The sequence below is a fragment of the Ambystoma mexicanum genome, chromosome 7p (genome assembly GCF_040938575.1).
Source record: "Ambystoma mexicanum isolate Mex_15411 chromosome 7p, UKY_AmexF1_1, whole genome shotgun sequence".
Taxonomy (NCBI): Eukaryota; Metazoa; Chordata; class Amphibia; order Caudata; family Ambystomatidae; genus Ambystoma; species Ambystoma mexicanum.
Genome location: NC_090939.1, coordinates 651,380,604 through 651,401,079, shown reverse-complemented (window position 1 = coordinate 651,401,079; position 20,476 = coordinate 651,380,604). Strand labels below are relative to the sequence as shown.

Here is a 20,476-nt window from a genome sequence, read left to right as displayed (position 1 = left end):
TGGCCTTACGCTACTCCTTCAGCACCTGGTATGTCCTAATCTGATCAACCGCAGGGATGCACAACTGGCTTTGCTGAAGTTGTAATTTACAAGCCTTCTGTGGTGGGCCGGACTGTCTAAGGGTGTAATGCAGGCTTTTGACTTTAGAACAATTTCCAAATAAAGTGAGAGAAAAGGTGCATTCTTAAATATACGTATTGACTTTATTGTTCTATTTCTTAATTTTGAGAGAAAATCCCATGTTATTTCAATGGAACATAATGAAAACATTAATCGTTGTTGCACAAAAGTACTTGAAGCCTGAGTTAACAAAACAAGGATGCTGACAAATGAATGCAAGCCTGAGGTGTACTGTTTGCCTAACTGTGATTGTGCTTTATTTTGGTAGGCTTTTTAAAGAAAAAATGACCTTGCAGTTTCACTTCTCCAGTTCCATGTCAACCACCGTCATACTGTATCATAACTACAATAGCAAAAATGAAATGCAATCATCTGAAGAAAAAAACACTTTGGGCCTCATTACGACTTTGGAGGCAGCCATGCCTTTAAAATGGGCATGGCTGCCTCCAAAGTTGGGTCCGGGTTACTTGAATGAGGAATTACCAGGCCATTCCAACCTTGGAGGACCCGGTAATTCCTCATTCAATTTAGCCACCCCCATTCCCATTTGAGCCCCCATAGGGCTCAATGGGAATGGGGAGGGAACTAACAACGGGCCCGTTAATAACAGGCCTGTTGTTAGCTCCCTGGTCCCCTCGCGGGACCTGCAAAGGACGTCTGGTCTGACCAGACGTCCAGAGCGGTTCCCGCAAGGGGACCTCGTAATAGGGCGGAATGGGTTTAACGGCTCCGGCACCTTTACCGGCGCCGTTAAACCCATTCCACCAGACTCCTAATGAGGCCCATTGTTTCAAATTCTGCCCCTTTAAAACTTAAGTATTGTGTGCTTCAGAAGATTTTAGACATGTTTAAAACAAAAAGCCGCTCCAGCTTAAGATGTTAGAAATGTACGTAAACTAAGCTTGCACTCTTTTGCCGTTCCCTTTGTGTCCAAAAACCAAGGCCTAGTTTATTTTTCATGGTACACATTAAGCAATGCCTATATCTTTTTTTTCACATGGTATGGTGATTTTGTTCTCTTGATTTAGATGTACATAAATAAATGAGTATGAATGCGCTGGCCTCCTATTTCTGTGTTGCTCTCTAACATTTAGAGTGGAAATGACCAGAAAAGGGCTGCACCTCTTTCCTGAACTCCTCTGAACCTGGAGGTCCATAAATCATGATGTCAAGGGCCACATCTTGGGCACTCCTGGTGTAAAGACACCACACCCAGGGAACGCCTCCATCATCTGAAATGTCGCCAGAGTTTTCTGTTAGAAGTGACATTCTTATTGCTTAACAAATACTAATACAATTTTCACTCTTTGCTTTTGCTGTAATAGATGAGGTTATATTTTCAAAAATGCTCCTAAACCTTCCACTATTGTAACTGAGAGTGTGTGTAGTGTAAATCTATGTGCTACGATACCATTCCGTCTCAGTGTGTAAATCAACACAAGATCTAATGTGATCTGAGTAGGGCACAGCTCTGCTGATTTGTAATGTGTATAATAACTAAAGATTGGCAGGATCTAGGGCATGGCACTGGGCTACTGAGACTAAGCACGAAACAGACCCTGCGTATGGTACAACGCTAGCACATTGTCAAATATAGAATAATCGACATTGAGCAGTGGGAATGGTATTTGTGTCTAACGGTTTCAAAAATAACTAAACATTAAACAGGGCCTAAGTAGAGAATGTTAACACAGATTTACTTGCATTTAATCATGTACGTCACCAATGATGTGCTTGTGTTTAATGAAGTATATCAGCAATTATTTGCTTGTGTGCTATTTGGCATGTGTAGGGCATTATTAAGTAGGATTTTAGAATAGCATCGGACTAATGATTTGTTAAATAACAAGTAATAAACATGGTGTGTTTTGGGTTTAATTGCTAAACGCGGAAAAGAACATCAGCTTGGTAAAACGCCACGGATATGTCATGTATAGAACTCTAGCCAACAAGATGCTGAAAAGTATCGAATCAGTGATTGGCCAGTCAGAAATGACTAACATGAAACATGGACTCAAAATAGTACAGAACCAATGATTACTCTAATGTTTCATAACTAAACATTAAAGTGGACATGAGCAGGGTTACATACCGGGGATTTGTCACCTCTGGAAAACTATTGAGCAGGATATTGCAATAGTACTGAACGAGCGATTACGTCATGTACACTTAAGCAATGATGAACACTGGCTCAGTAAAGAACAACACCGATGATGCCTTTAGTCTTTAATAACTACACGTTAAAGGGGACGTCTTCATGGTAAAATCCCAGGGATTTGGCATGTGTAGAACACTGTTAAGCAGGATGTGGTAATAGTACTGGACCAGAAATTGCTTTGTCTGAAATGACAAGCAAGAAACATGGCTCATTTCAGTCCAACATCACTAAATTATTTATTGTCTCGTGCCGGGACCATAGTTCAGGGGCACTGCATTTGCCTTGGAAACAAGACAATGAAGAACAGCACAGGTTCAAATCCCACTCCCATGCTGAAAGACTGGGCTCCGGTATTAAGTGTGTTATAAAAGATGAATTTACTATGGTAAAGTACCATTGAGTTGTTTTGCACAGAATACTCTCTAGCAGGATGTTGCAATGCTACCGAACCAGTGGTTGGAAGGGATGTACAGGGCGGGAGGAAGGTGTCTTCGAACGATTGCGCCGACACTGGGGAATGTAAGGTTGTTGGCTTGCTCGCCCATGTTGTGGACAAGTATTTTTGTGCAAGTATTGGCGCCTAGAAACACTTGCATACAGGCGCGTTATAAATATCATATCATGTCATGCGGTCAGTTTAAATGTGTTTCATAGCTGTGAAGGATACAGCTGAACTGGGGCGTTCCTTGTGTCTGAGTGGAACATTTATCCAGACCTAAATAAAAGCCTCGTGGTTTGCAGGTTGCCTAATGTTCTGAGCAGATATGGCAAAGACTGTGGAGTTAGAAAGCCTGATGAAATGGGCCATCCTGTGTGTGCACGCGTGATGCATCGCAACGCCATCATCCAAATGGAGCCAAGTAGTTCTTGAATTCAAGTCTCATTTCTCTGTCTCTTCAGTGCACAGGTACACCAATCCAGTGTGCTTTTGAAAGCAGAACCACGACTGATAAAATCCATTAAACTCTGTCCACTGTTGAGTTAATGGTTTATGACTGGGAGTGTTCTGTGAATGTGCTGCATTATGTAAACTACTTTTTGACTCCAATAGAGTAGCAAATATGTATTGGTGGTGTTACTAGACGATTTTAGGTTGAAAGTCGGTGTCAACATTGTTGGCAATTTTGCTTGATCTGTCAGCAGCATTCTACGATGGATCTAACCAATGAGGTCTGTTGTTAACACTGAAGTACCATCTTGTGGTTACAACAATTTATTTCGAGCAGGAAAAAGCCTCTGTTATCCCCATTTCAGAATAGAGAACGGTGGAGGCGGAGTCGCAAAAGTGAGCAATGGAGTCATCAATTACACCGGAGTGGGAGGTATAGAAACCGTAGTCACAGGGAAGAGGTATAAAGAAATCAAAGGCATGTGTGTTAGAGAACAAGAGCCTAAGAGCAAGGGGGGGCAAAGAGTAGCCTCTGATGAATGGAGGTGTGAAAAGTCGGAGGCATGGCAGTGACAGAGAAAGATGAAGAAAGAGTGAGGGAAACTGCGAGTGTAGGGAAAGACACATGGGAGCGAGAAAAATACCACATACAGAGCAGTGAGAGATGCAGAGCAAAGAATTCAAGACAACAAAATCACCAATGGGACACATCATGAGATGCTTGAGAGCTAGAGAAAAAAGGCATGAAGCTGAGGGATTACACTCAGAGCGAAAGAGAGAAAAACAGTCTCAACTCAGGGAGGTCTGATGGACAACAAACTAACACTTGAGCCACAAGCAAATGCAATAATCAAGAAATGCTTCTTCCTCCTACACGCAGTAATAAGGATCCTACCATCCCTCTCTTTCACCCACAAAACACTCAGTGTAGACTACACTAACAGCCTATACATAGGAATACCAGAACGACTTCTAAAAAAACTTCAGCGCATCCAAAACACTGCGGCCAGACTCCTGCTCAAACTACCACAAAGAGAACACGTTACCGCAGTGCTGAAACTGCTACACTGGCTACCATTAAAACAGCAAACAAAGTTCAAAACAATGTGCATAACACACAGAGCAGCCCACGGCCAAGGAGCAGAGTTCCTGAATGAGAAAAGAGCCGTATTCCATCCCGCAAGACCTCCTAGATCAAGTAATGACATTCGCTTAGAACCAAAACCATACAATAAAAGACAATTTGGAGGATCATCCTTCTCTCACCTGGCAGTAATAACTTGGAATCACTTCCACGAAACATATGCAACACAAGGGATCATCTGGAATTCAGAAAACTACTCTTTGATCCAGAAACAGGAGGAAACAAAGAAAAGTAGACCCAACCCGAAACAAGATTCCCAGGGAGGAAACCATGACCCAACTCAATCTTCCCTAACCATTAGGCGGGGGGGGGTCCACACAGGATAGGCAGGGAGGGATCAGAATCCTCTCAAACTAAACATTGCCTACCCCAGGGTGGGTGAACACGCTAGCAAAAGCAAGGTACACACACCACTAGAATAACACAGAGGAAAACTGCCACTCCTCAACAGGCCCACCAGCTAGTCAGACAACCTACAACAGCAAAGACACAGGATAATCATAGATGTTGCACACAGAACTACAAGACAAAGAGGTAAGAAGAAAAAAACTTGCTAACCCAATTCTAAAACCTCAACTTTCGGCATAAACTTCTCATACAGAAATTCACACAACCACCTCTCAGCACAGCAATCTGCACACATTGCAACAACGGACTAACAACACATATCCTTTCAGAACAGCACATATCCTTTCAGAACAGCACATGGGAATTTGCACCGACCCGAAAACCGCATTTAAGCTCAGCGAACAGTGAACACCGAACTGAAGCTGCCAACAGGACATCAAAACTCTCCCGTTATTATTCCCACTACACCCTACTAACCTCCCTCCCACTCCTCCCATTTCTTCACACTCTCCTTTTCAGATCCACCAGAGCGCCTGCGGACCACTCTGCGGGGTATAAATACCTTTAACATTAACATACATTGCTTTCCATATTGATAACATGCCTCAAAGAAAACTAGCCTCCCATCCCAACTGTGTATGTGGTGTGATGCTAGATGCAAATCAGGCGGCCCATCTGTGAGGTTTACCCATAGGCAAACTGCTGCATTATCCCTTCTCCTTCAATGTAGGCACTGAATGTTAGCCCTAAAATGGTGTTTATGCACACTTGTATGCACCTATTAACTAGTGCACTATTTTATTTTGGGTTACATTTGTTTGATAGGGTATTGATGGTCTGCTTACATAATATTATGGGAACCACAGAACAAGAGACAGTGCATACTGTGCAGCACGAAATACTGGTTTGCACACTAGGGCCTCTTGCAAGGGGTGACCTCTTACCCTCTGTGTGGCCTTTTCCCCCTTACAAGATGTAAATTTGCACCCCAAAGATGGCCAATTCATGTCTACCCAGTATGCAAAAGCCAAGCGGCCCTTACCATTGTGTAGGTGTTGAACCTAATATATTGGTTGCTGACATTTAAACACATCGGTCTTCAGAGGCGCAGCCAGGATTTTCAAACAAGTGGGGCCTGAAGCGTATGTAGTTGGGCCCACCGCAGTGACATTAACATCTGTAAATGCCCACACAGCACTGCTGAGTGGGCATTTACAGATTTTAGGTGGGCCTTGCCCTGTCTGCACCTCTGTCGGTCTTTAGCCTACCATTAGCACCCAATTCTCATCAATTGCTCCAATTTTGAAGCAGTAAAAATGTGCCTGTTCATGTCTTTATGTACCTACAGTGATTAGCCTTGTATGGGTTCCAAGTATTTCAACCCTAGTATTTTAAACTCTTGGCATTGATTACATCTATATCAATATTTTTCATCTGAGGGTAAATTGCTTTATATATTTTCAAAAATGTCTGAATGTTTCTTAATCAAACCCATTACCATGTACTAGATCGACACTAAAATTAATTGAAATTAGAGGTAATGGAGAGTTCTTCTTCCTTTGTTTCCCAATGGTCCACCCGTCGCTATCAGGAAACTGTAATCACCATGAAGTAGGATTTTTGTGATGTATACTGTTTGTTTCACTATTGTATTCACCATGTGGACTCCTTCTTTAACTTAATCTCAAGGAATACCCTCCCTATCAATATTAAAAAGAACCCTCCTTTCCAGGTTACAAGAAACTGCTAAAAACTTGGTTATTTAACCAATATTAGCGTAAGGATCCCTGCTCATGTAACTACTCCAGTGGAATCCGTAAATTGTATATTGTTGTTCCCACGATCATCTGCCATGTACTATGTAATCATCTATTAATAATTTCTGTATTCTGTAACAATGTATGAATAACTTTTGTATTGTGCAATAATGTGTGAATAATGATTAAGCCTACATGTAACCACGCCGTGATACCTGAGGGTTTGGGTGTGTAACAAATAACTAAAATAAATAAATAAAAACATGTAACATTGCCTCAACTGCCATTCCTATGTGGATGTCAGCCCTCAACGGGCCCCGACCTGCTTGCATTTTCCAGATAGTTCTCTGGAAATGTTTGCATAAAAGGTGAACCAAATGTTTGCAACTGAATGTGGTCCGAAGCAAAATCACATGTGTGGTTTAATTACATTGGTCTTTCGAATGAACACCCATCCCTTAGTTCCATGGGCTGTAGGCATAAGGTGACTCATCTTCAGGTTCAATGGATGAGGATCCAGCCACTCATACTGTAGGTGGATGCATATTCCTTTCAAATACAATAGTTTAAGGGTTCATTGCCTATTTTACAGGCTGAAGCAGTGAACGAGAAGGAGTTTGAGGGTTTAAAAAATAAATTCAATTTTGCTTGCCAGATTAAGGCCGAAATAGCTCCATGCAGCAGGTGTTAAAATGGTTTGCCTAGTGGCCAACGCGTTGGAGAGAACTACTGGACATTCATCACACTGCTATATCGGGTGATGTAGTCGCAAGAAGACATAGGGTTGTCGAGTTTGGACTGCTGGATTCTCTAGGTTTTAGGTGAACCTGTATGAATTCAATTCAATAATGTTATGTCCGGTATACCCATAAAACACAGCACACAACACAATGGAAACCAGTCCAGTCACATCAGATACCTCAACTCACTCCAGGTATGTGCCCTAATCCATCCACAAATAACACAGACTCGCATTAGCTCAGCGGTGGGGCACCAGAAGGTTTTGTCATAACATTAGAACTAATTCATTACTCAAAAACATAAAGAAGTAATAAATGCATATATCATTTGAGATCATGTCCCTTTTCTTTCACTTCACTGTGAATCAAATCTCTTACACCCATTTGTTGCAGTATTTATATGTCCCTAGGTACATGATTCTGAATGTACATTCTTGCTCCATGTGGACTGGTCGTTGCTAATTAGATTCAGGCATTAGACCAATGCTCACTATTTACTCTTCCTTTTATGTATTATATCTAAGTATTATTTCATGGTTCACATTTAGTATATAATTGTAAGAAGAGTTGCATTTGCCGATAAAATATATAATTGCAAAAAAAGAAATTGGCATAAATATTGAGCCTGATACAGCCAGAGGAAGGTGAGCGAATGAAGCCGAATTGCATGGAAGTGGCCCCGGGCAAGTCTGCTCCATCCCTCCATCTCAGTCATCCCAGAATACCAACATGCTATGATGTAGCCATAGGAGAAGATGGAGAAATGCTCGGAATAACACTGGCCTTTTTGCGGTTTTACTTTGAGGAGATTTCCTGGGGCCAGTGGTGGGCAAATGGGATGCCTCCCCCTCAGGGAGTGGGCAAATGGGGTGCCTCCCCCCCAGGGAGTGGGCCAAAGGAGCTACATCCCTCAAGGCAAATGGTGGGAGTTGGAGGCAGTAAAGGGTGTCCTGCATGCAGTGGAACCCTTTCCAGTTGGCATCTCTCTGGACCCTTGTTACCTTGCACCCAGGGAATGTGGGATTTCATTACATGGCACTACTCTGTCCTGGCATGACAGCCTGGCAGAATGATATATAGGCTGCCAAGGTGGACGTCAATAATGAAGATTCCCTTTTCTCCCCTAGACAAACTTTGATGGCATTGGAGTCTTTATCATCTGACTCCATTGTGTGCTATGTGTCCTACACCCTTACTAGAGGCCCTGGCCTTCAGCTTTCGCCTGCAGCTCACGACCATCAACTTGGGTGGCAGTCACCTACTACACAATGGAGCCCTCTGGTGATAGCACCGATGAGTCATTATGGCCCCAGATCTTCTAAATTACTTTATTAATTGAAACTGAGAATAAGTGAATGTTCCAGGGTGTCTAGTAGGGCAGATAGCAGAGCAAGGCATTTGAAGTAAGTGTTGAAACAGGCTCTTGGGTGAACTCTAGAAACTCATTGCAACACACATCTCACTGACACACTCGCAGAAACGTAACTGTTTCAATTGCAACAGGTACAACAGTATTCTTGTTGGTATCCATCCCACAAACACATTTATAACTTGTACTCCCTTCCTCTCTTATGCAGTGATGGCTGGTGGATCTTTTTCACTGGAGGGGCAGAGCAATTTCTCAGTAATCAAAGTGATTGACTGAGCACAGCGAGGTAACCCAAACTCAACAAGGATGTTTGGGGAATTTTCTACCATCATTTTTTGTTTTTAAATAATGGTGCATTTTGCATCACACTTTTGTTAAAATAATTGTGCGACCTATACTATATACAATTTAGGGCAATGCATGAAAACATCCAGTAAATATCAGGTCCTGAAGAGTACCTACAAAGGAACATTGTCCAACACATCTTCTTGATGCCTTTGGTCACAATATATGTCAGAATTGTCACTGTAAAACACACTTCATGATGCCTGTGTCCACAATATGTGCCAGCACTGTCAAGCCCACGTTCATGATGCTTCTGCCCACAATTTATTTGACATTGCTACTGTCATAACACACTCATGTTATCTGTGTCCAATAATGCCAATATTGGTACTGTAGGAAAAGGACCAGGACATGTTATGTGTACCAATATAGGCCAGTATTGCCACTGTAGAACACACACAGTTGTATATGCCTAACAAGACCAGTATTGCCACTAGCTGGATTTACAAAGATATACTGTGTCACTTAAAGTAGATAGTGATATCATATTGTATCATAGTGATCTGCTCTCCAACCTTGACTCTAACATCCCCTAGGTCCTCATCCTACTCAATCTCTCTTCTGCCTTTGACACGGTCAACCATACCATCCTACTCAGTCATCTCCATGACAACCTGGGTGTCACTGATCAGGCTCTGGCTGACCTCTTTCCTCTCAGTTCGACCCTCCCAGGTCCAACTTGGGTCCTTCCTTTCATCTATCTCCCTTCCTACCTGCTGTTCCCCAGGGGTCTAACCTCTCACCCTGGCTTTTCAACCAATATCTGTCAACTCTCGCCCACCGGATTGCCATTTTCTGCTCCAATTTTCAGTGCTACGCTGACGACACTCAAATCATTTTCAGGCTTCCCTCAGCCTCCTCCTCTCCTTCTCTGATTGCCTATCTACCATTCAGGATTGGTGTGCCGCCAATTATCTCTGCCTGAATGCCAGCAAGACGGAGATCCTCCTCTTTGGCACACCTTCACCCACCTTTCCTGTCACTGTCTGGCCGGCCTCCCTTGGCCAGCCTCCTAGCCCCACCTGTGAGGGTAAGAACCTCAGGGTCATCTTTGACTCCCCGCTTTCCTTCTTTGCCCACATCGCTGATGTCTCTAAAAAATCAAACTTCCTACTGCACCTCCTCAGAGGTAGTCTGCTATTCCCTCCTTCCCCCAGAAGCTCACTGTCTCTCGAGCCCTGGTTCTCTCTAGGTTGGATTATTGTAACAACTTCTTTCTAAATGTACATGCTTCTACTCTCCGCCCTTTGCAACTTATCCAGAACAGGACTGCAAGACTTGTCCTTGTCTTCAAGTCCTGGGATCATATCTCTCCAGCCCTGAAATCTCTCCACTGGCTCCCAGTGGATGCAAGGATTACATTTTAGACCCATTGCATTGTCCACAGGGCTTTTTGGGGCCTGGATCAAAAATACCTTCAGTTGTCCCTCCGTAAATACCTTCCCTCCCGAGCTCCGAGCTCCTCCACCTCTAACTCCCTCAGAGTCAGTCATTTTTCAAAGAAACGAGCGGGGGGTCGATCTCTGTCTTCGGCTGGGGTCTCCCTCTGGAACAGCCTCCCTGCCTCTCTGAAACTTGAGGAGAACCACCTCTGGTTCCGGAAGCATGTCAATACCTTCCTCTTTGCTTCTGCCTTCGCTCCTACTCTCCCCTGCTGATCTGCTCTGTCTCAACACCGTGCACTTGGTTTACCCTCTGACTTTCGGGCCCAGGTACCTGCTCACCCTGCCACCCACCCGCAAGTTAGGCTTCTGACGAAGAGATATCTCCCTTGAAACGTGTAAAGCTATTCCGCATTGAACTTAAGAGATGCGTTTTTGCTTATTGTTACATTTTTCTTGTGATTAAAATACCTGTTTTCTTTTATACATTGGGCTTATAGAACATTTATTGAATTATTGTATGACACCAATATTTTACCAAATTTGACACAAGATCTATTGATCTTCTCTTTAATACTGTTGACCACCTTTCAGGTGGAATGTTTGATAGTGTGCAAGGGACGGGAGGATCCCTACTTTGGATACTTTTTTTCTCTTCCTGTGTATAACAGGGTCTTGTGCCAAGGTCTTATCTCCTCCCTTAAACCTCTACTCTTTTGAAACCAGCTTTGCTGGGCTTGTATAAATTGAAGAGTTTAACAAAATGCATGGTGTGCACCAGCTCACCCACCCACCCGCACTGCCTCTGGCAATCCCTTGCACTGGGATCTGGATCTGTACCTGTAGCCATACAGTCCCACCTTTTTTGTTCTGCACTTATCAGACACACCCTGTCTGTTGCCTTAAACCAGCACTTGCCACTTGCTGGCTTCACTACCACTGTATGTTGCTTTTTATTATCTATTTATGTATTATTTTGCTGTATTCCTTTGCTGAGCACTTTCCACTTCTACCCCCCTCCCATGCACTTTCCCCCTCCCATGCACTTGCGCGTTCTCAATCTCACTGGGCCTAGTAAGATCGTTGTTTTGTTCTCCCTTGTTCCCCTCCCTTGCATTGTCACGCTCCGAATCACTTGTCTATGAGCATGATACAAATAAAATATCAATATCAATACTGTGCAAGTATTAGTGTAGTTTCGTAGCAGCTATTGGGAATATGTGGTCAATGCAAGGACATTCTAATCTGTCCCAAAGGGCTTCAACAGCAGGTGATCACCACAAGGCGCCTTGAAAAGGCTGGTTGTGCACATTGCCACATTACACATAAAAATACAATAAAAATTTTTAAAAAAGCAATAAAGCTCTATTTCACAAGGAGTAAAGTGACTCTGCCTGGGGTAGCATACATAGGCACTGGTGCCTGCTTGTGAGAGAGGAGAGAATGGAAATTGAGAAGATGTATCTATGCTATGAAGGACTTGAGCACCTGAAAGTGTCACTTCCTTTACATTTCCTTTAAGAGGTGCCTTCAAAAGCAAACCCACCAGTTCTCAGTATCTAGCTCACCTGAGATCAGTCATCGTACTTGCTTTAGATCAGTCTCCTTACGTGCGTTTGCCTCATCGCTGTAATTGCCATGATTGGTTAGCCCTCAGGCAAGGTGTCAGGGCCTTTCAACTCTTTCAAATGAAAGGGGCCTCGAACCTCAGGGGTAGCCCCAGCAACTGCCCCCATATTGCCAGTCAGCAGTCCATTAACACTGCAATATATTCCGTCATACAAGCAGCGCTCGCCTTACAAGCTGCGTTTGCTAGATCCCGTCTGGCCGTCACTTCCATTGGGGAAAACAGAAGTATTATCACCTCGTTGCCTTTCAACACTGGTGCCTCTGCGTCAGCCACTTGCTTACAAAGAAGGAATACTAGCTATTCAGTGGGCATTCAGTGTTTCAGCTCCCTTGTTGGCTCACAGTCTCGCAATAATTGGCGGCTATTAACCTTATCTTTATTTCCATTAGAATGCATGAGCCCATGGGTACCTCAGACTGCTCTCCGCCCTAAGCAAAGGGTGGGGGCGCCGTCATGTTGGAATGGGTTCTAACACATCTTCAGCCGGGCCTGTTAGCCCTTAATGTCTTCGCCAACAATTTGCCATTCATTGATGACGTCACATAGTGGAGTCCCCGGTTCAGCGCCCTTGCATTTTTCAGGAGCAGCGCTTGTTTTGGCGGGTGGCTGCGGCGGGTTAGCAGGTTTGCAGGGGGAGTGGGGCTGTGTGTAGGCACTGGACAGCGCAACAATTTGAGGGCTCTTCAGAGAGTTAAACACGGGACTGGCTACAAAAGCAGAGCCAGACAGACAGTGAGAAGACCACTGCTGCAAAGAGATGTCACTACTGGAGAAATGTTCACGCTGTCCATTGCGCGCCATCTTAGAGTGGCCTGTCTGTTCCCAGTCTTGTGGCAGAGTTCTTTGCGGCGTCATGTAGCACGACTCATCGTCGGTCGGTCAGTGTGGTGCTCCGGTGCGTGCTTGGGCCTGTGTGACTGTTTAGGAAACAGGTTGTCTGTTTTACATTAGTTGTGAATTTCTTGAGTCTGTTGGGGTGCGAAAACCTTATGTCATTTTCGATTTATTTCTCTCCATCGGCGTAGCGTCTGTGAACAAGACCGAACAGTACTGCGGAGAAAGGAACTGGAAAGGAGGAACCAGGAAGCACCGCCCAGTGATTTGCAGTTTGACGGCGACTACCCGCTCTTCAGCGAACCATACAAGGTGCTGTAGCTGTTTAGAAGTACTCACAATTTCCTGTGCATGGTGTCGAACCTCAGATTATCCTGCCAGGGTAAAGCCAAAATGCGTTTGAAAGATTTCTTTACACTCTCAGTCATGAGCCTCCCTCAGTCTCGGTTTGAGAACCAACCGCAGATCATTTGGATGTAAGGGAGGTAGAGAGTCTTCCCTTACCTACCCTTACCCCCGGCAGACGAGATGTTCCTGCTAGACCTGCCATCCCTTTCCCCACCTACTCTGCGACATGCCACTGCCACCCAGTCCATGCCCAGCCCATGTGACCACTGAGCCTCCTAGTGCTGCCCACGGTCCTGCCCAACCTCATGCCACTGTCCTTTCCCTAGTCCCCAAATGTCTCTTTAATGCCGCAGGTTGCTCTGACCTCTGTGTCCTGCTCTGCCCAAAGTCCCCATCTAGACCCATTCCACTTTCTCTTCATACCCTGCCCCGCTCTTCTTTTGTTTAGTTCCCCTCACTCCTCCCTTTCCGTGTGTGCCCCGCTCTCCCTTCTGACATTCCCCCAGAGCCTGGCATGTGGTGGATCCTATGGCAGTTTCTTTGCATTCAGCCATGATGGACAAACTGCAACAAGATGACCTCCTACTGCTTTGGCTCACAGCCTTTTCGAAGACATTGTTTGAAGACACCAATGCCCATCCATCGAATTTTTTGGGGTGAAAGTGAGGTATGTGGGACTCCCGGTGATTCCACTGTGTTAGTGCCAGGCCCGTTGTTCCGACCCCCACCCCCATCACTGTTGCACTTTGACTGGCTCCACACCTACTCCCCATCAATATCTCTCGCCCTGCCCCATTGCGTCACGGCACTGCCATAGTCACACTCCCATCACTGTCTAGACTCCCGTCAGTGTCCCCCCAAGGTGTTTAGACAGTGTGCCCCCTTGTCTAGGACGATATTCAGCACCTTCAACCTGTTTTTATGACAATGCTGCATTTCCTAAATAAAATGAATCAATAAACAGACATTGATAATTGATCTATAGGTTATTTTTATGGTGGTTAATGCCAGACTCCTCCGGCTGTGAAGTCCGGGCTGGGGATGGAACCCAGGTTGAATGGCATCCTCTAGTTCCTGGGAGCTATCCTCCTGGCATCCTCCCCACATTCTCCCGCATCTCTGGGACTGCGAGTAGTCACATGCAATACACCAAGTAACTGAGCAGGGAGACAAAACAAGAAACAATGTAAACAACAAACAAGTGCTATTCCGTAATACGTCATTTCCTTGACATTTCCCCCACAAATAAGTGTTCACAAAGTTTAATACAAACTTGCATTGCTATACTGATCTTTAATTGGTTTAAAAGGCTGCATTCTGGTAATTCTAGTTTTAGAGAGCATGGCAACAGGTGCAAATAATTACCATTTTTACTATCCACATTTGTGGCACTAATGTCACAACCTTGGAAAGAAGAAAGCATGGGCTTTGCCGCGGCTGTCATTGGGTTCTTGGCCAAGCAGCTGCTCCTATTCATCAGAGACACCTGTGCTATGTGCAGAGCTGCTCGCCCCACCTCTTGCTCATCTATGTGATTGTGTAAACTCCTACGTCATATCTTTACCTGTTCAAGCAATTTAGCATTGCCCTTGGCACGTGGTCATGACATGCCCTCCACCTGGGGGCAGAATTGCATGACTACTCCCTGACACATTACAGACCATTGGCAAGGGGAGATAATTGGCTAGAGGGCGGAAGGGTTGCATTTAACCACATCACAGTGTGATGGGCATGAATAGCTTCTGTTGCATAAAGACCACATATCCTTTCCATGACTTGTCATGTGCCCGCTGACTCAGTAGATAGGACTGAGCCGGTTCCCCAGTGCCACCTGCCAGCTGTGCCCCTCAAGGTTCTTCCTGCTTGCCCACCCGATGGCAGTCCACCTCAGCTAGGGGAAAGAAGATCACCACTGGGGGCAGAGGGCCGCGGGTTAGCCCAGCCTGCCTCCAGGAAGGAACATTGACTGGTTAACCACCTATGTAACCTTTCCTTCTCGGTTGTCCTCTTCGAAGGGAGCTGATTCCATGATTCGATGGAACACCTCACTTCCTGTTTGTTCCTGTTTGGGGCTGCGATGTAAAACCTTGGCATATTCCATTTCATGCCATCATGCTGCATTCTTCCTTTCTCAATCTGCTGTTCTGTTTCTACCAGCACTGCCAGTTTATTACCATTCAGGCCTTGCACAAACCAGATACTATCTCGCAGCATAATTTTCCAATCTCGCCAGCTGTTTCTCTTCCTGTTAAATTTTTTTCTTTTTCATGACTGTCCCTACTCCCGTTCACTTTACTATAAGCACTTCAGCGCACCAGACAATTTGATCTCTGTCCATATTTCCACTGCCCCATCCTCTCTTGCTCTGGGCCTACTGAATACCCCTTTGGAATGCAACACACCGCAAACAATGTTGGATAATTTCTTTCAGCTCAATCTAAAGGTCCTTTCTCTGAATGAGACTTGGATCTTTTCTTTAGACACTGCTGCCCACTCTTCTATTAGCTCCTCATGTTCTTAATTTACCCACCCTACTAATCTAAAAGGTAGAGGTGATGGTACACTCTTCTGTTGCTCTCTTCTTTTTTGCAATCTCCTCCTCTCTCTATGCAGCTCTCTTTTTCTTCTTTTCAATGGCATTTTATCTCTACTGCTGCTCCATATCGTCTTGACTTACATATCCTCTCTGGGATTTTCTGGTTTAGTGCATCAATGGTTTAAGTCCTAACTCTAGGATGACTCTTTTTCTGTTTCCTGGGCTGCCAAACCTTCTGACACTGTTCCTGTATAGTACAGTGTTCCCCAAGGCTCTGTTTCTCCACCCCCTTGCTTCTGTTGTTAAGTCATTTTCCCCAAGGCTCTGTTTCTCCACTGTCCACCACTTGTTTCTGTTGTTAAGTAATCTCCCCCAAGGCTCTGTTTCTCCACACTTCCCCTCTTGGTTCTATTTATTTCCCCAAGGCTCTGTTCCTTCACACCGCCCCTCTTGGTTCTATTGTTAAGTCATTTTCCCCATGGCTCTGTTTCTCCACACCTTCCCTCTTGGTTCCTTTGGTAAGTAATTTTCCCAAAGGCTCTGTTCCTCCACACCAATCCTCTTGCTTCTATTGTTAGGTTCTTTTCCCCAAGGTTCTGTTCCTCCACACCTCCCTTCTTGGTTCTATTGTTAAGTCATTTAACCCAAGGCTCTGTTCCTCCACACATGTTCTCTTGCTTCTATTGTTAAGTCATTTTCCATAATGCTCTGTTTCTCTACACCTCCCCTCTTGCTTCTATTTTTAAGTCATTTTCGACAAGGCTCTGTTCCTCCACACCTCCCCTCTTGGTTCTATTGTTAAGTCATTATCTCCAAGGCTCTGTTTCTCCACACCGCCCCTCTTGGTTCTATTGTTAAGTCATTTTCTGCAAGGCTCTGTTTATCCACCCCCCCCTTGTTAAGCCATTTCCCCCAAGGCTCTGTTCCTCCACACCAATCCTCTTGCTTCTATTGTTAAGTAATTTTCCATAAGGCTCTGTTTCTCCACAACTCTCCTCTTGCTTCTATTGTTAAGTCATTTTCGGCAAGGCTCTGTTCCTCCACTCCTCCCCTCTTGGTTCTATTGTTAAGTCATTATCCCCAAGGCTCTGTTCTTCCACAATGCCCCTATTGGTTCTATTGTTAAGTCATTATCCCCAAGGCTCTGTTCCTCCACATCTCCCCTCTTGGTTTTATTGTTAAGTCATTATCCCCAAGGCTCTGTTCCTCCACACCTTCCCCTCTTGGTTCTATTGTTAAGTCATTTAACCCGAGGCTCTGTACCTCCACACCTGTCCTCTTGCTTCTATTGTGAAGTCATTGTCCATAATGCTCTGTTTCTCTACACCTCCCCTCTTGCTTCTATTTTGTAAGTCATTTTTGACAAGGCTCTGTTCCTCCACACCTCCCCTCTTGGTTCTATTGTTAAGTCATAATCTCCAAGGCTCTGTTCCTCCACACCAACCCTTTTGCCTTTATTGTTATGTCATTTTCCATAAGGCTCTGTTTCTCCACAACTCCCCTCTTGCTTCTATTGTTAAGTCATTTTCCCCAAGGCTCTGTTCCTCCACACCAACCCTCTTGCTTCTATTGTTAGGTCCTTTGCCCCAAGGCTCTGTTCCTCCACACCTCCCTTCTTTTTTCTATTGTTAAGTCATTTTCTGCAAGGCTCTGTTTATCCACACCTCCCCTCTTGTTTCTATTGTTAAATCATTTTTCCCAAGGCTCTGTTTCTCCACACTAACCCCCTTGCTTCTATTGTTAAGTCATTTTCTATAAGGCTCTGTTTCACCAAACTCCCCTCTTGCATCAATTGTTAAGTCATTTTCGACAAGGCTCTCTTCCTCCACACCTCCCCTCTTGGTTCTATTGTTCAGTCATTATCCCTGCGGCTCTGTTCTTCCACACCTCCCCTCTTGGTTCTATTGTTAAGTCATTTCCCCCAAGGCTCTGTTCCTCCACACCTCCCCTCTTGCTGCTATTGTTAGGTCATTTTCCCCAAGGCTCTGTTCCTCCACACCTCCCCTCTTGGTTCTATTGTTAAGTCATTTTCCCCAAGGCTCTGTTCCTCCACACCTCCCCGCTTGGTTCTATTGTTAAGTCATTATCCCCAAGGCTCTGTTTTTCCACACCGCCCCTCTTGGTTCTATTGTTAAGTCATTATCCCCAAGGCTCTGTTTCTCCACACTCCCGCTTGGTTCTATTGTAAAGTCATTTCCCCAAAGGCTCTGTTCCTCCACACCTCCCCTCTTGCTGCTATTGTTAGGTCATTTTCCCCAATGCTCTGTTCCTCCACACCTCCCCTCTTGCTTCTATTGTTAAGTCATTTTCCCCAAGGCTCTGTTTCTCCACTGCCCACCTCTTGCTTCTGTTGTTAAGTCATGTTCCCCAAGGCTCTGTTTCTCCACACCTCCCCTCTTGGTTCAATTGTTAAGTCATTTTCCCCAAGGCTCTGTTGTTCCACACCTCCCCTCAGGCTTCTATTGTTAAGTCATTTTGCATAAGGCTCTGTTTCTCCACACCTCCCTTCTTGGTTCTATTGTTAAGTCATTTTCCCCAAGGCTCTGTTCCTTCACACCGCCCCTCTTGGTTCTATTGTTAAGTCAATTCCCCCAAGGCTCTGTTCCTCCACACCAATCCTCTTGCTTCTATTGTTAGGTCATTTTCCCCAAGGCTCTGTTCCTCCACACCTCCCCTCTTGTTTCTATTTTTAAGTCATGTTCTGCAAGGCCCTGTTTATCCACACCCCCCTTTTGGTTCTATTGTTAAGTCATTTTCCCCAAGGCTCTGTTCCTCCACACCTCCCCTCCTGCTTCTATTGTTATGTCATTTTCCATAAGGCTCTGATCCTCCACACCTCCCTCTTGGTTCTATTGTTAAGTCATTATCCCCAAGGCTCTGTCCCTCCACACCTCCCCTCTTTCTTCTATTGTTAGGTCCTTTTCCTGAAGGCTCTGTTCCTCCACACTTCCCCTCTTGGTTCTATTGTTAAGTAATTTCCCTCAATTCTCTGATTCTGTACATTTAGCTGTTTCTGCTTGTCTGTTTGCCATCCAATCTTGGATGCATTCTAACTGTCTTCTTTTAAATGCATCTAAGATTGAAAGGTTGTCCTTCCCTAACTCATCAATCTCAGCAAACTCCTCCCCATCTTCTATTTTCTTCCCACCCTCCACTATTCCCATCAGTCAATCTGCACCGAATCTTAGAGTTACCTTTGACTCATCTCTCTCTTTTCAAAATCATATTTCTAATTTATCTTGTCCTGTCACTATGCTTTCTATAACATTCTTAAAGCTTGTCCTTTCCTTTCCTCCAGGTACTAAAGCTCTTATCTCCTCTCTGGTCCTATCACATCTTGAATACTGCTCTTCCTTATTAATCACCCTTGCCCACTATCGGCTTGCTCCTCTAGGCTTTAACTGTGCTGTTTGTACTCTTCTAGTGTTCCTTCTCATGCCTCTCTCACTCTTCTTCCATTCAATCTATGTCCTGGCATACCTTTGATGCCTGTCTGCTTTTCCACTTCTTATGCGTGGTCTTCAAAGGTATTCATGGCCTGCCCCCATATCTCGCATCACTATGTTCTGAATCACTTCATCTTCTATCTGTCCCTAAGCCTCCCTGCGCTCCATCTTGTTTTCCTTCTTTTTCTTTATTAGCACCTACACATTGGAATTCCATACTTCCATTTATTTGGTCCTCAACCACTCTTTCTTCGTTTTGTATTACCCTTAAACCGTATCTTCTTTCTTTTATCAATGATCATTGTAATTTCCCACCCTTAATTATATACCATTTTATTTTATGTGAAGAGCAGTAAACACATCAACAAATTCATAATACAAATACATATTTAAGTTAGGCAGTCACTGTCCCGGACAAAGCTCAGTATTTGTGAAGACAAATTGTTTGTTGCATAAAGAAATTCAGGATTTATTTGCCCGGGAATGAGGATTGTGCCTGTCACATTTCTCTTCGATAAGCATCTGGATTCTCTGTAGAATGCCACCTTCTAGTTTTAGAAAAGTGTCTTGGTGGCGGAATTTTGAAGAATTTGATTTTCCAACGCCCCCCCCCCGTAACAGCGTATAAACCCCTCCCTCCTAACTCACTCTTCTCACTGCGTGTCTTTGTATAAGGCCATAGTGGATGGTTTGAGCTCTAACCTAATAGTTAAGATTAGAAGGGTTTATCCCCATTGGGAAAAAACACAATAACAAAATTATTCCATAAACATTGAAGCTTTTTTGGGCTATGTCAGTACTAATTACTAAACAAGCAGTCGCTCCAAAGCCTGGCATGGTATTGTGGTGTACAACTGCTAGATATTTGGACCAAGGGATATAGAGACCAACACATCACCATAGAGGCACACAAATGTCAGAATTAGTCTCACCCTAAAATGTCCCCATTCCTATATCAAACGAGAAGACAGACCCCCACAGGATGTTAAATGTGGTCCATTGGAGATAAGCCAGGGAGGTCTTAGCTAACATGAACACTCCACACTTTCCAAAATCTGTTCAGTGCCTTGAAATCCTTAATTGTTTGCATCTTCTTTTAATTGCATAAAGGCTATATGTACCCTCCCCTTACATTTTTATACCCCTTATTTTTTTCTACATCTGTTTTGCTTGTTCTCTGAAAAATAAGACTGATGTAAGTGCACAGGTGCAAATGTACCGATACACAAAAAATAAGTCCTGTGCCCTAAGCATGAACATCTGTAAGTAAGACCTTCCAGATTTTATACAGTTTGTAGAGCTGATAGTGTGACGGTGGTGCTCATTATCACAGTCTCGGAAAATGACACAACTCCTGGGAATCTTAATGGAATGAACACCCACTTGTCCTTAATTTGACTGCCGCGCTCACCTGATGACACAATGAGATC

At 44.3% G+C, this 20,476-nt stretch overlaps 1 protein-coding gene across 1 annotated transcript in view; it reads left to right on the top strand.

The window, feature by feature from the left end:
• AFF3 (ALF transcription elongation factor 3) overlaps nucleotides 1-20,476 on the top strand; it is a 2,498,221-nt gene that overhangs the window by 526,688 nt on the left and 1,951,057 nt on the right. Inside the window, exon 2 of the mRNA XM_069636694.1 lies at nucleotides 12,908-13,028. Within this exon, the coding sequence (XP_069492795.1) occupies nucleotides 12,908-13,028 (121 nt within the window). The remainder of the gene's footprint in view (nucleotides 1-12,907; nucleotides 13,029-20,476) is intronic.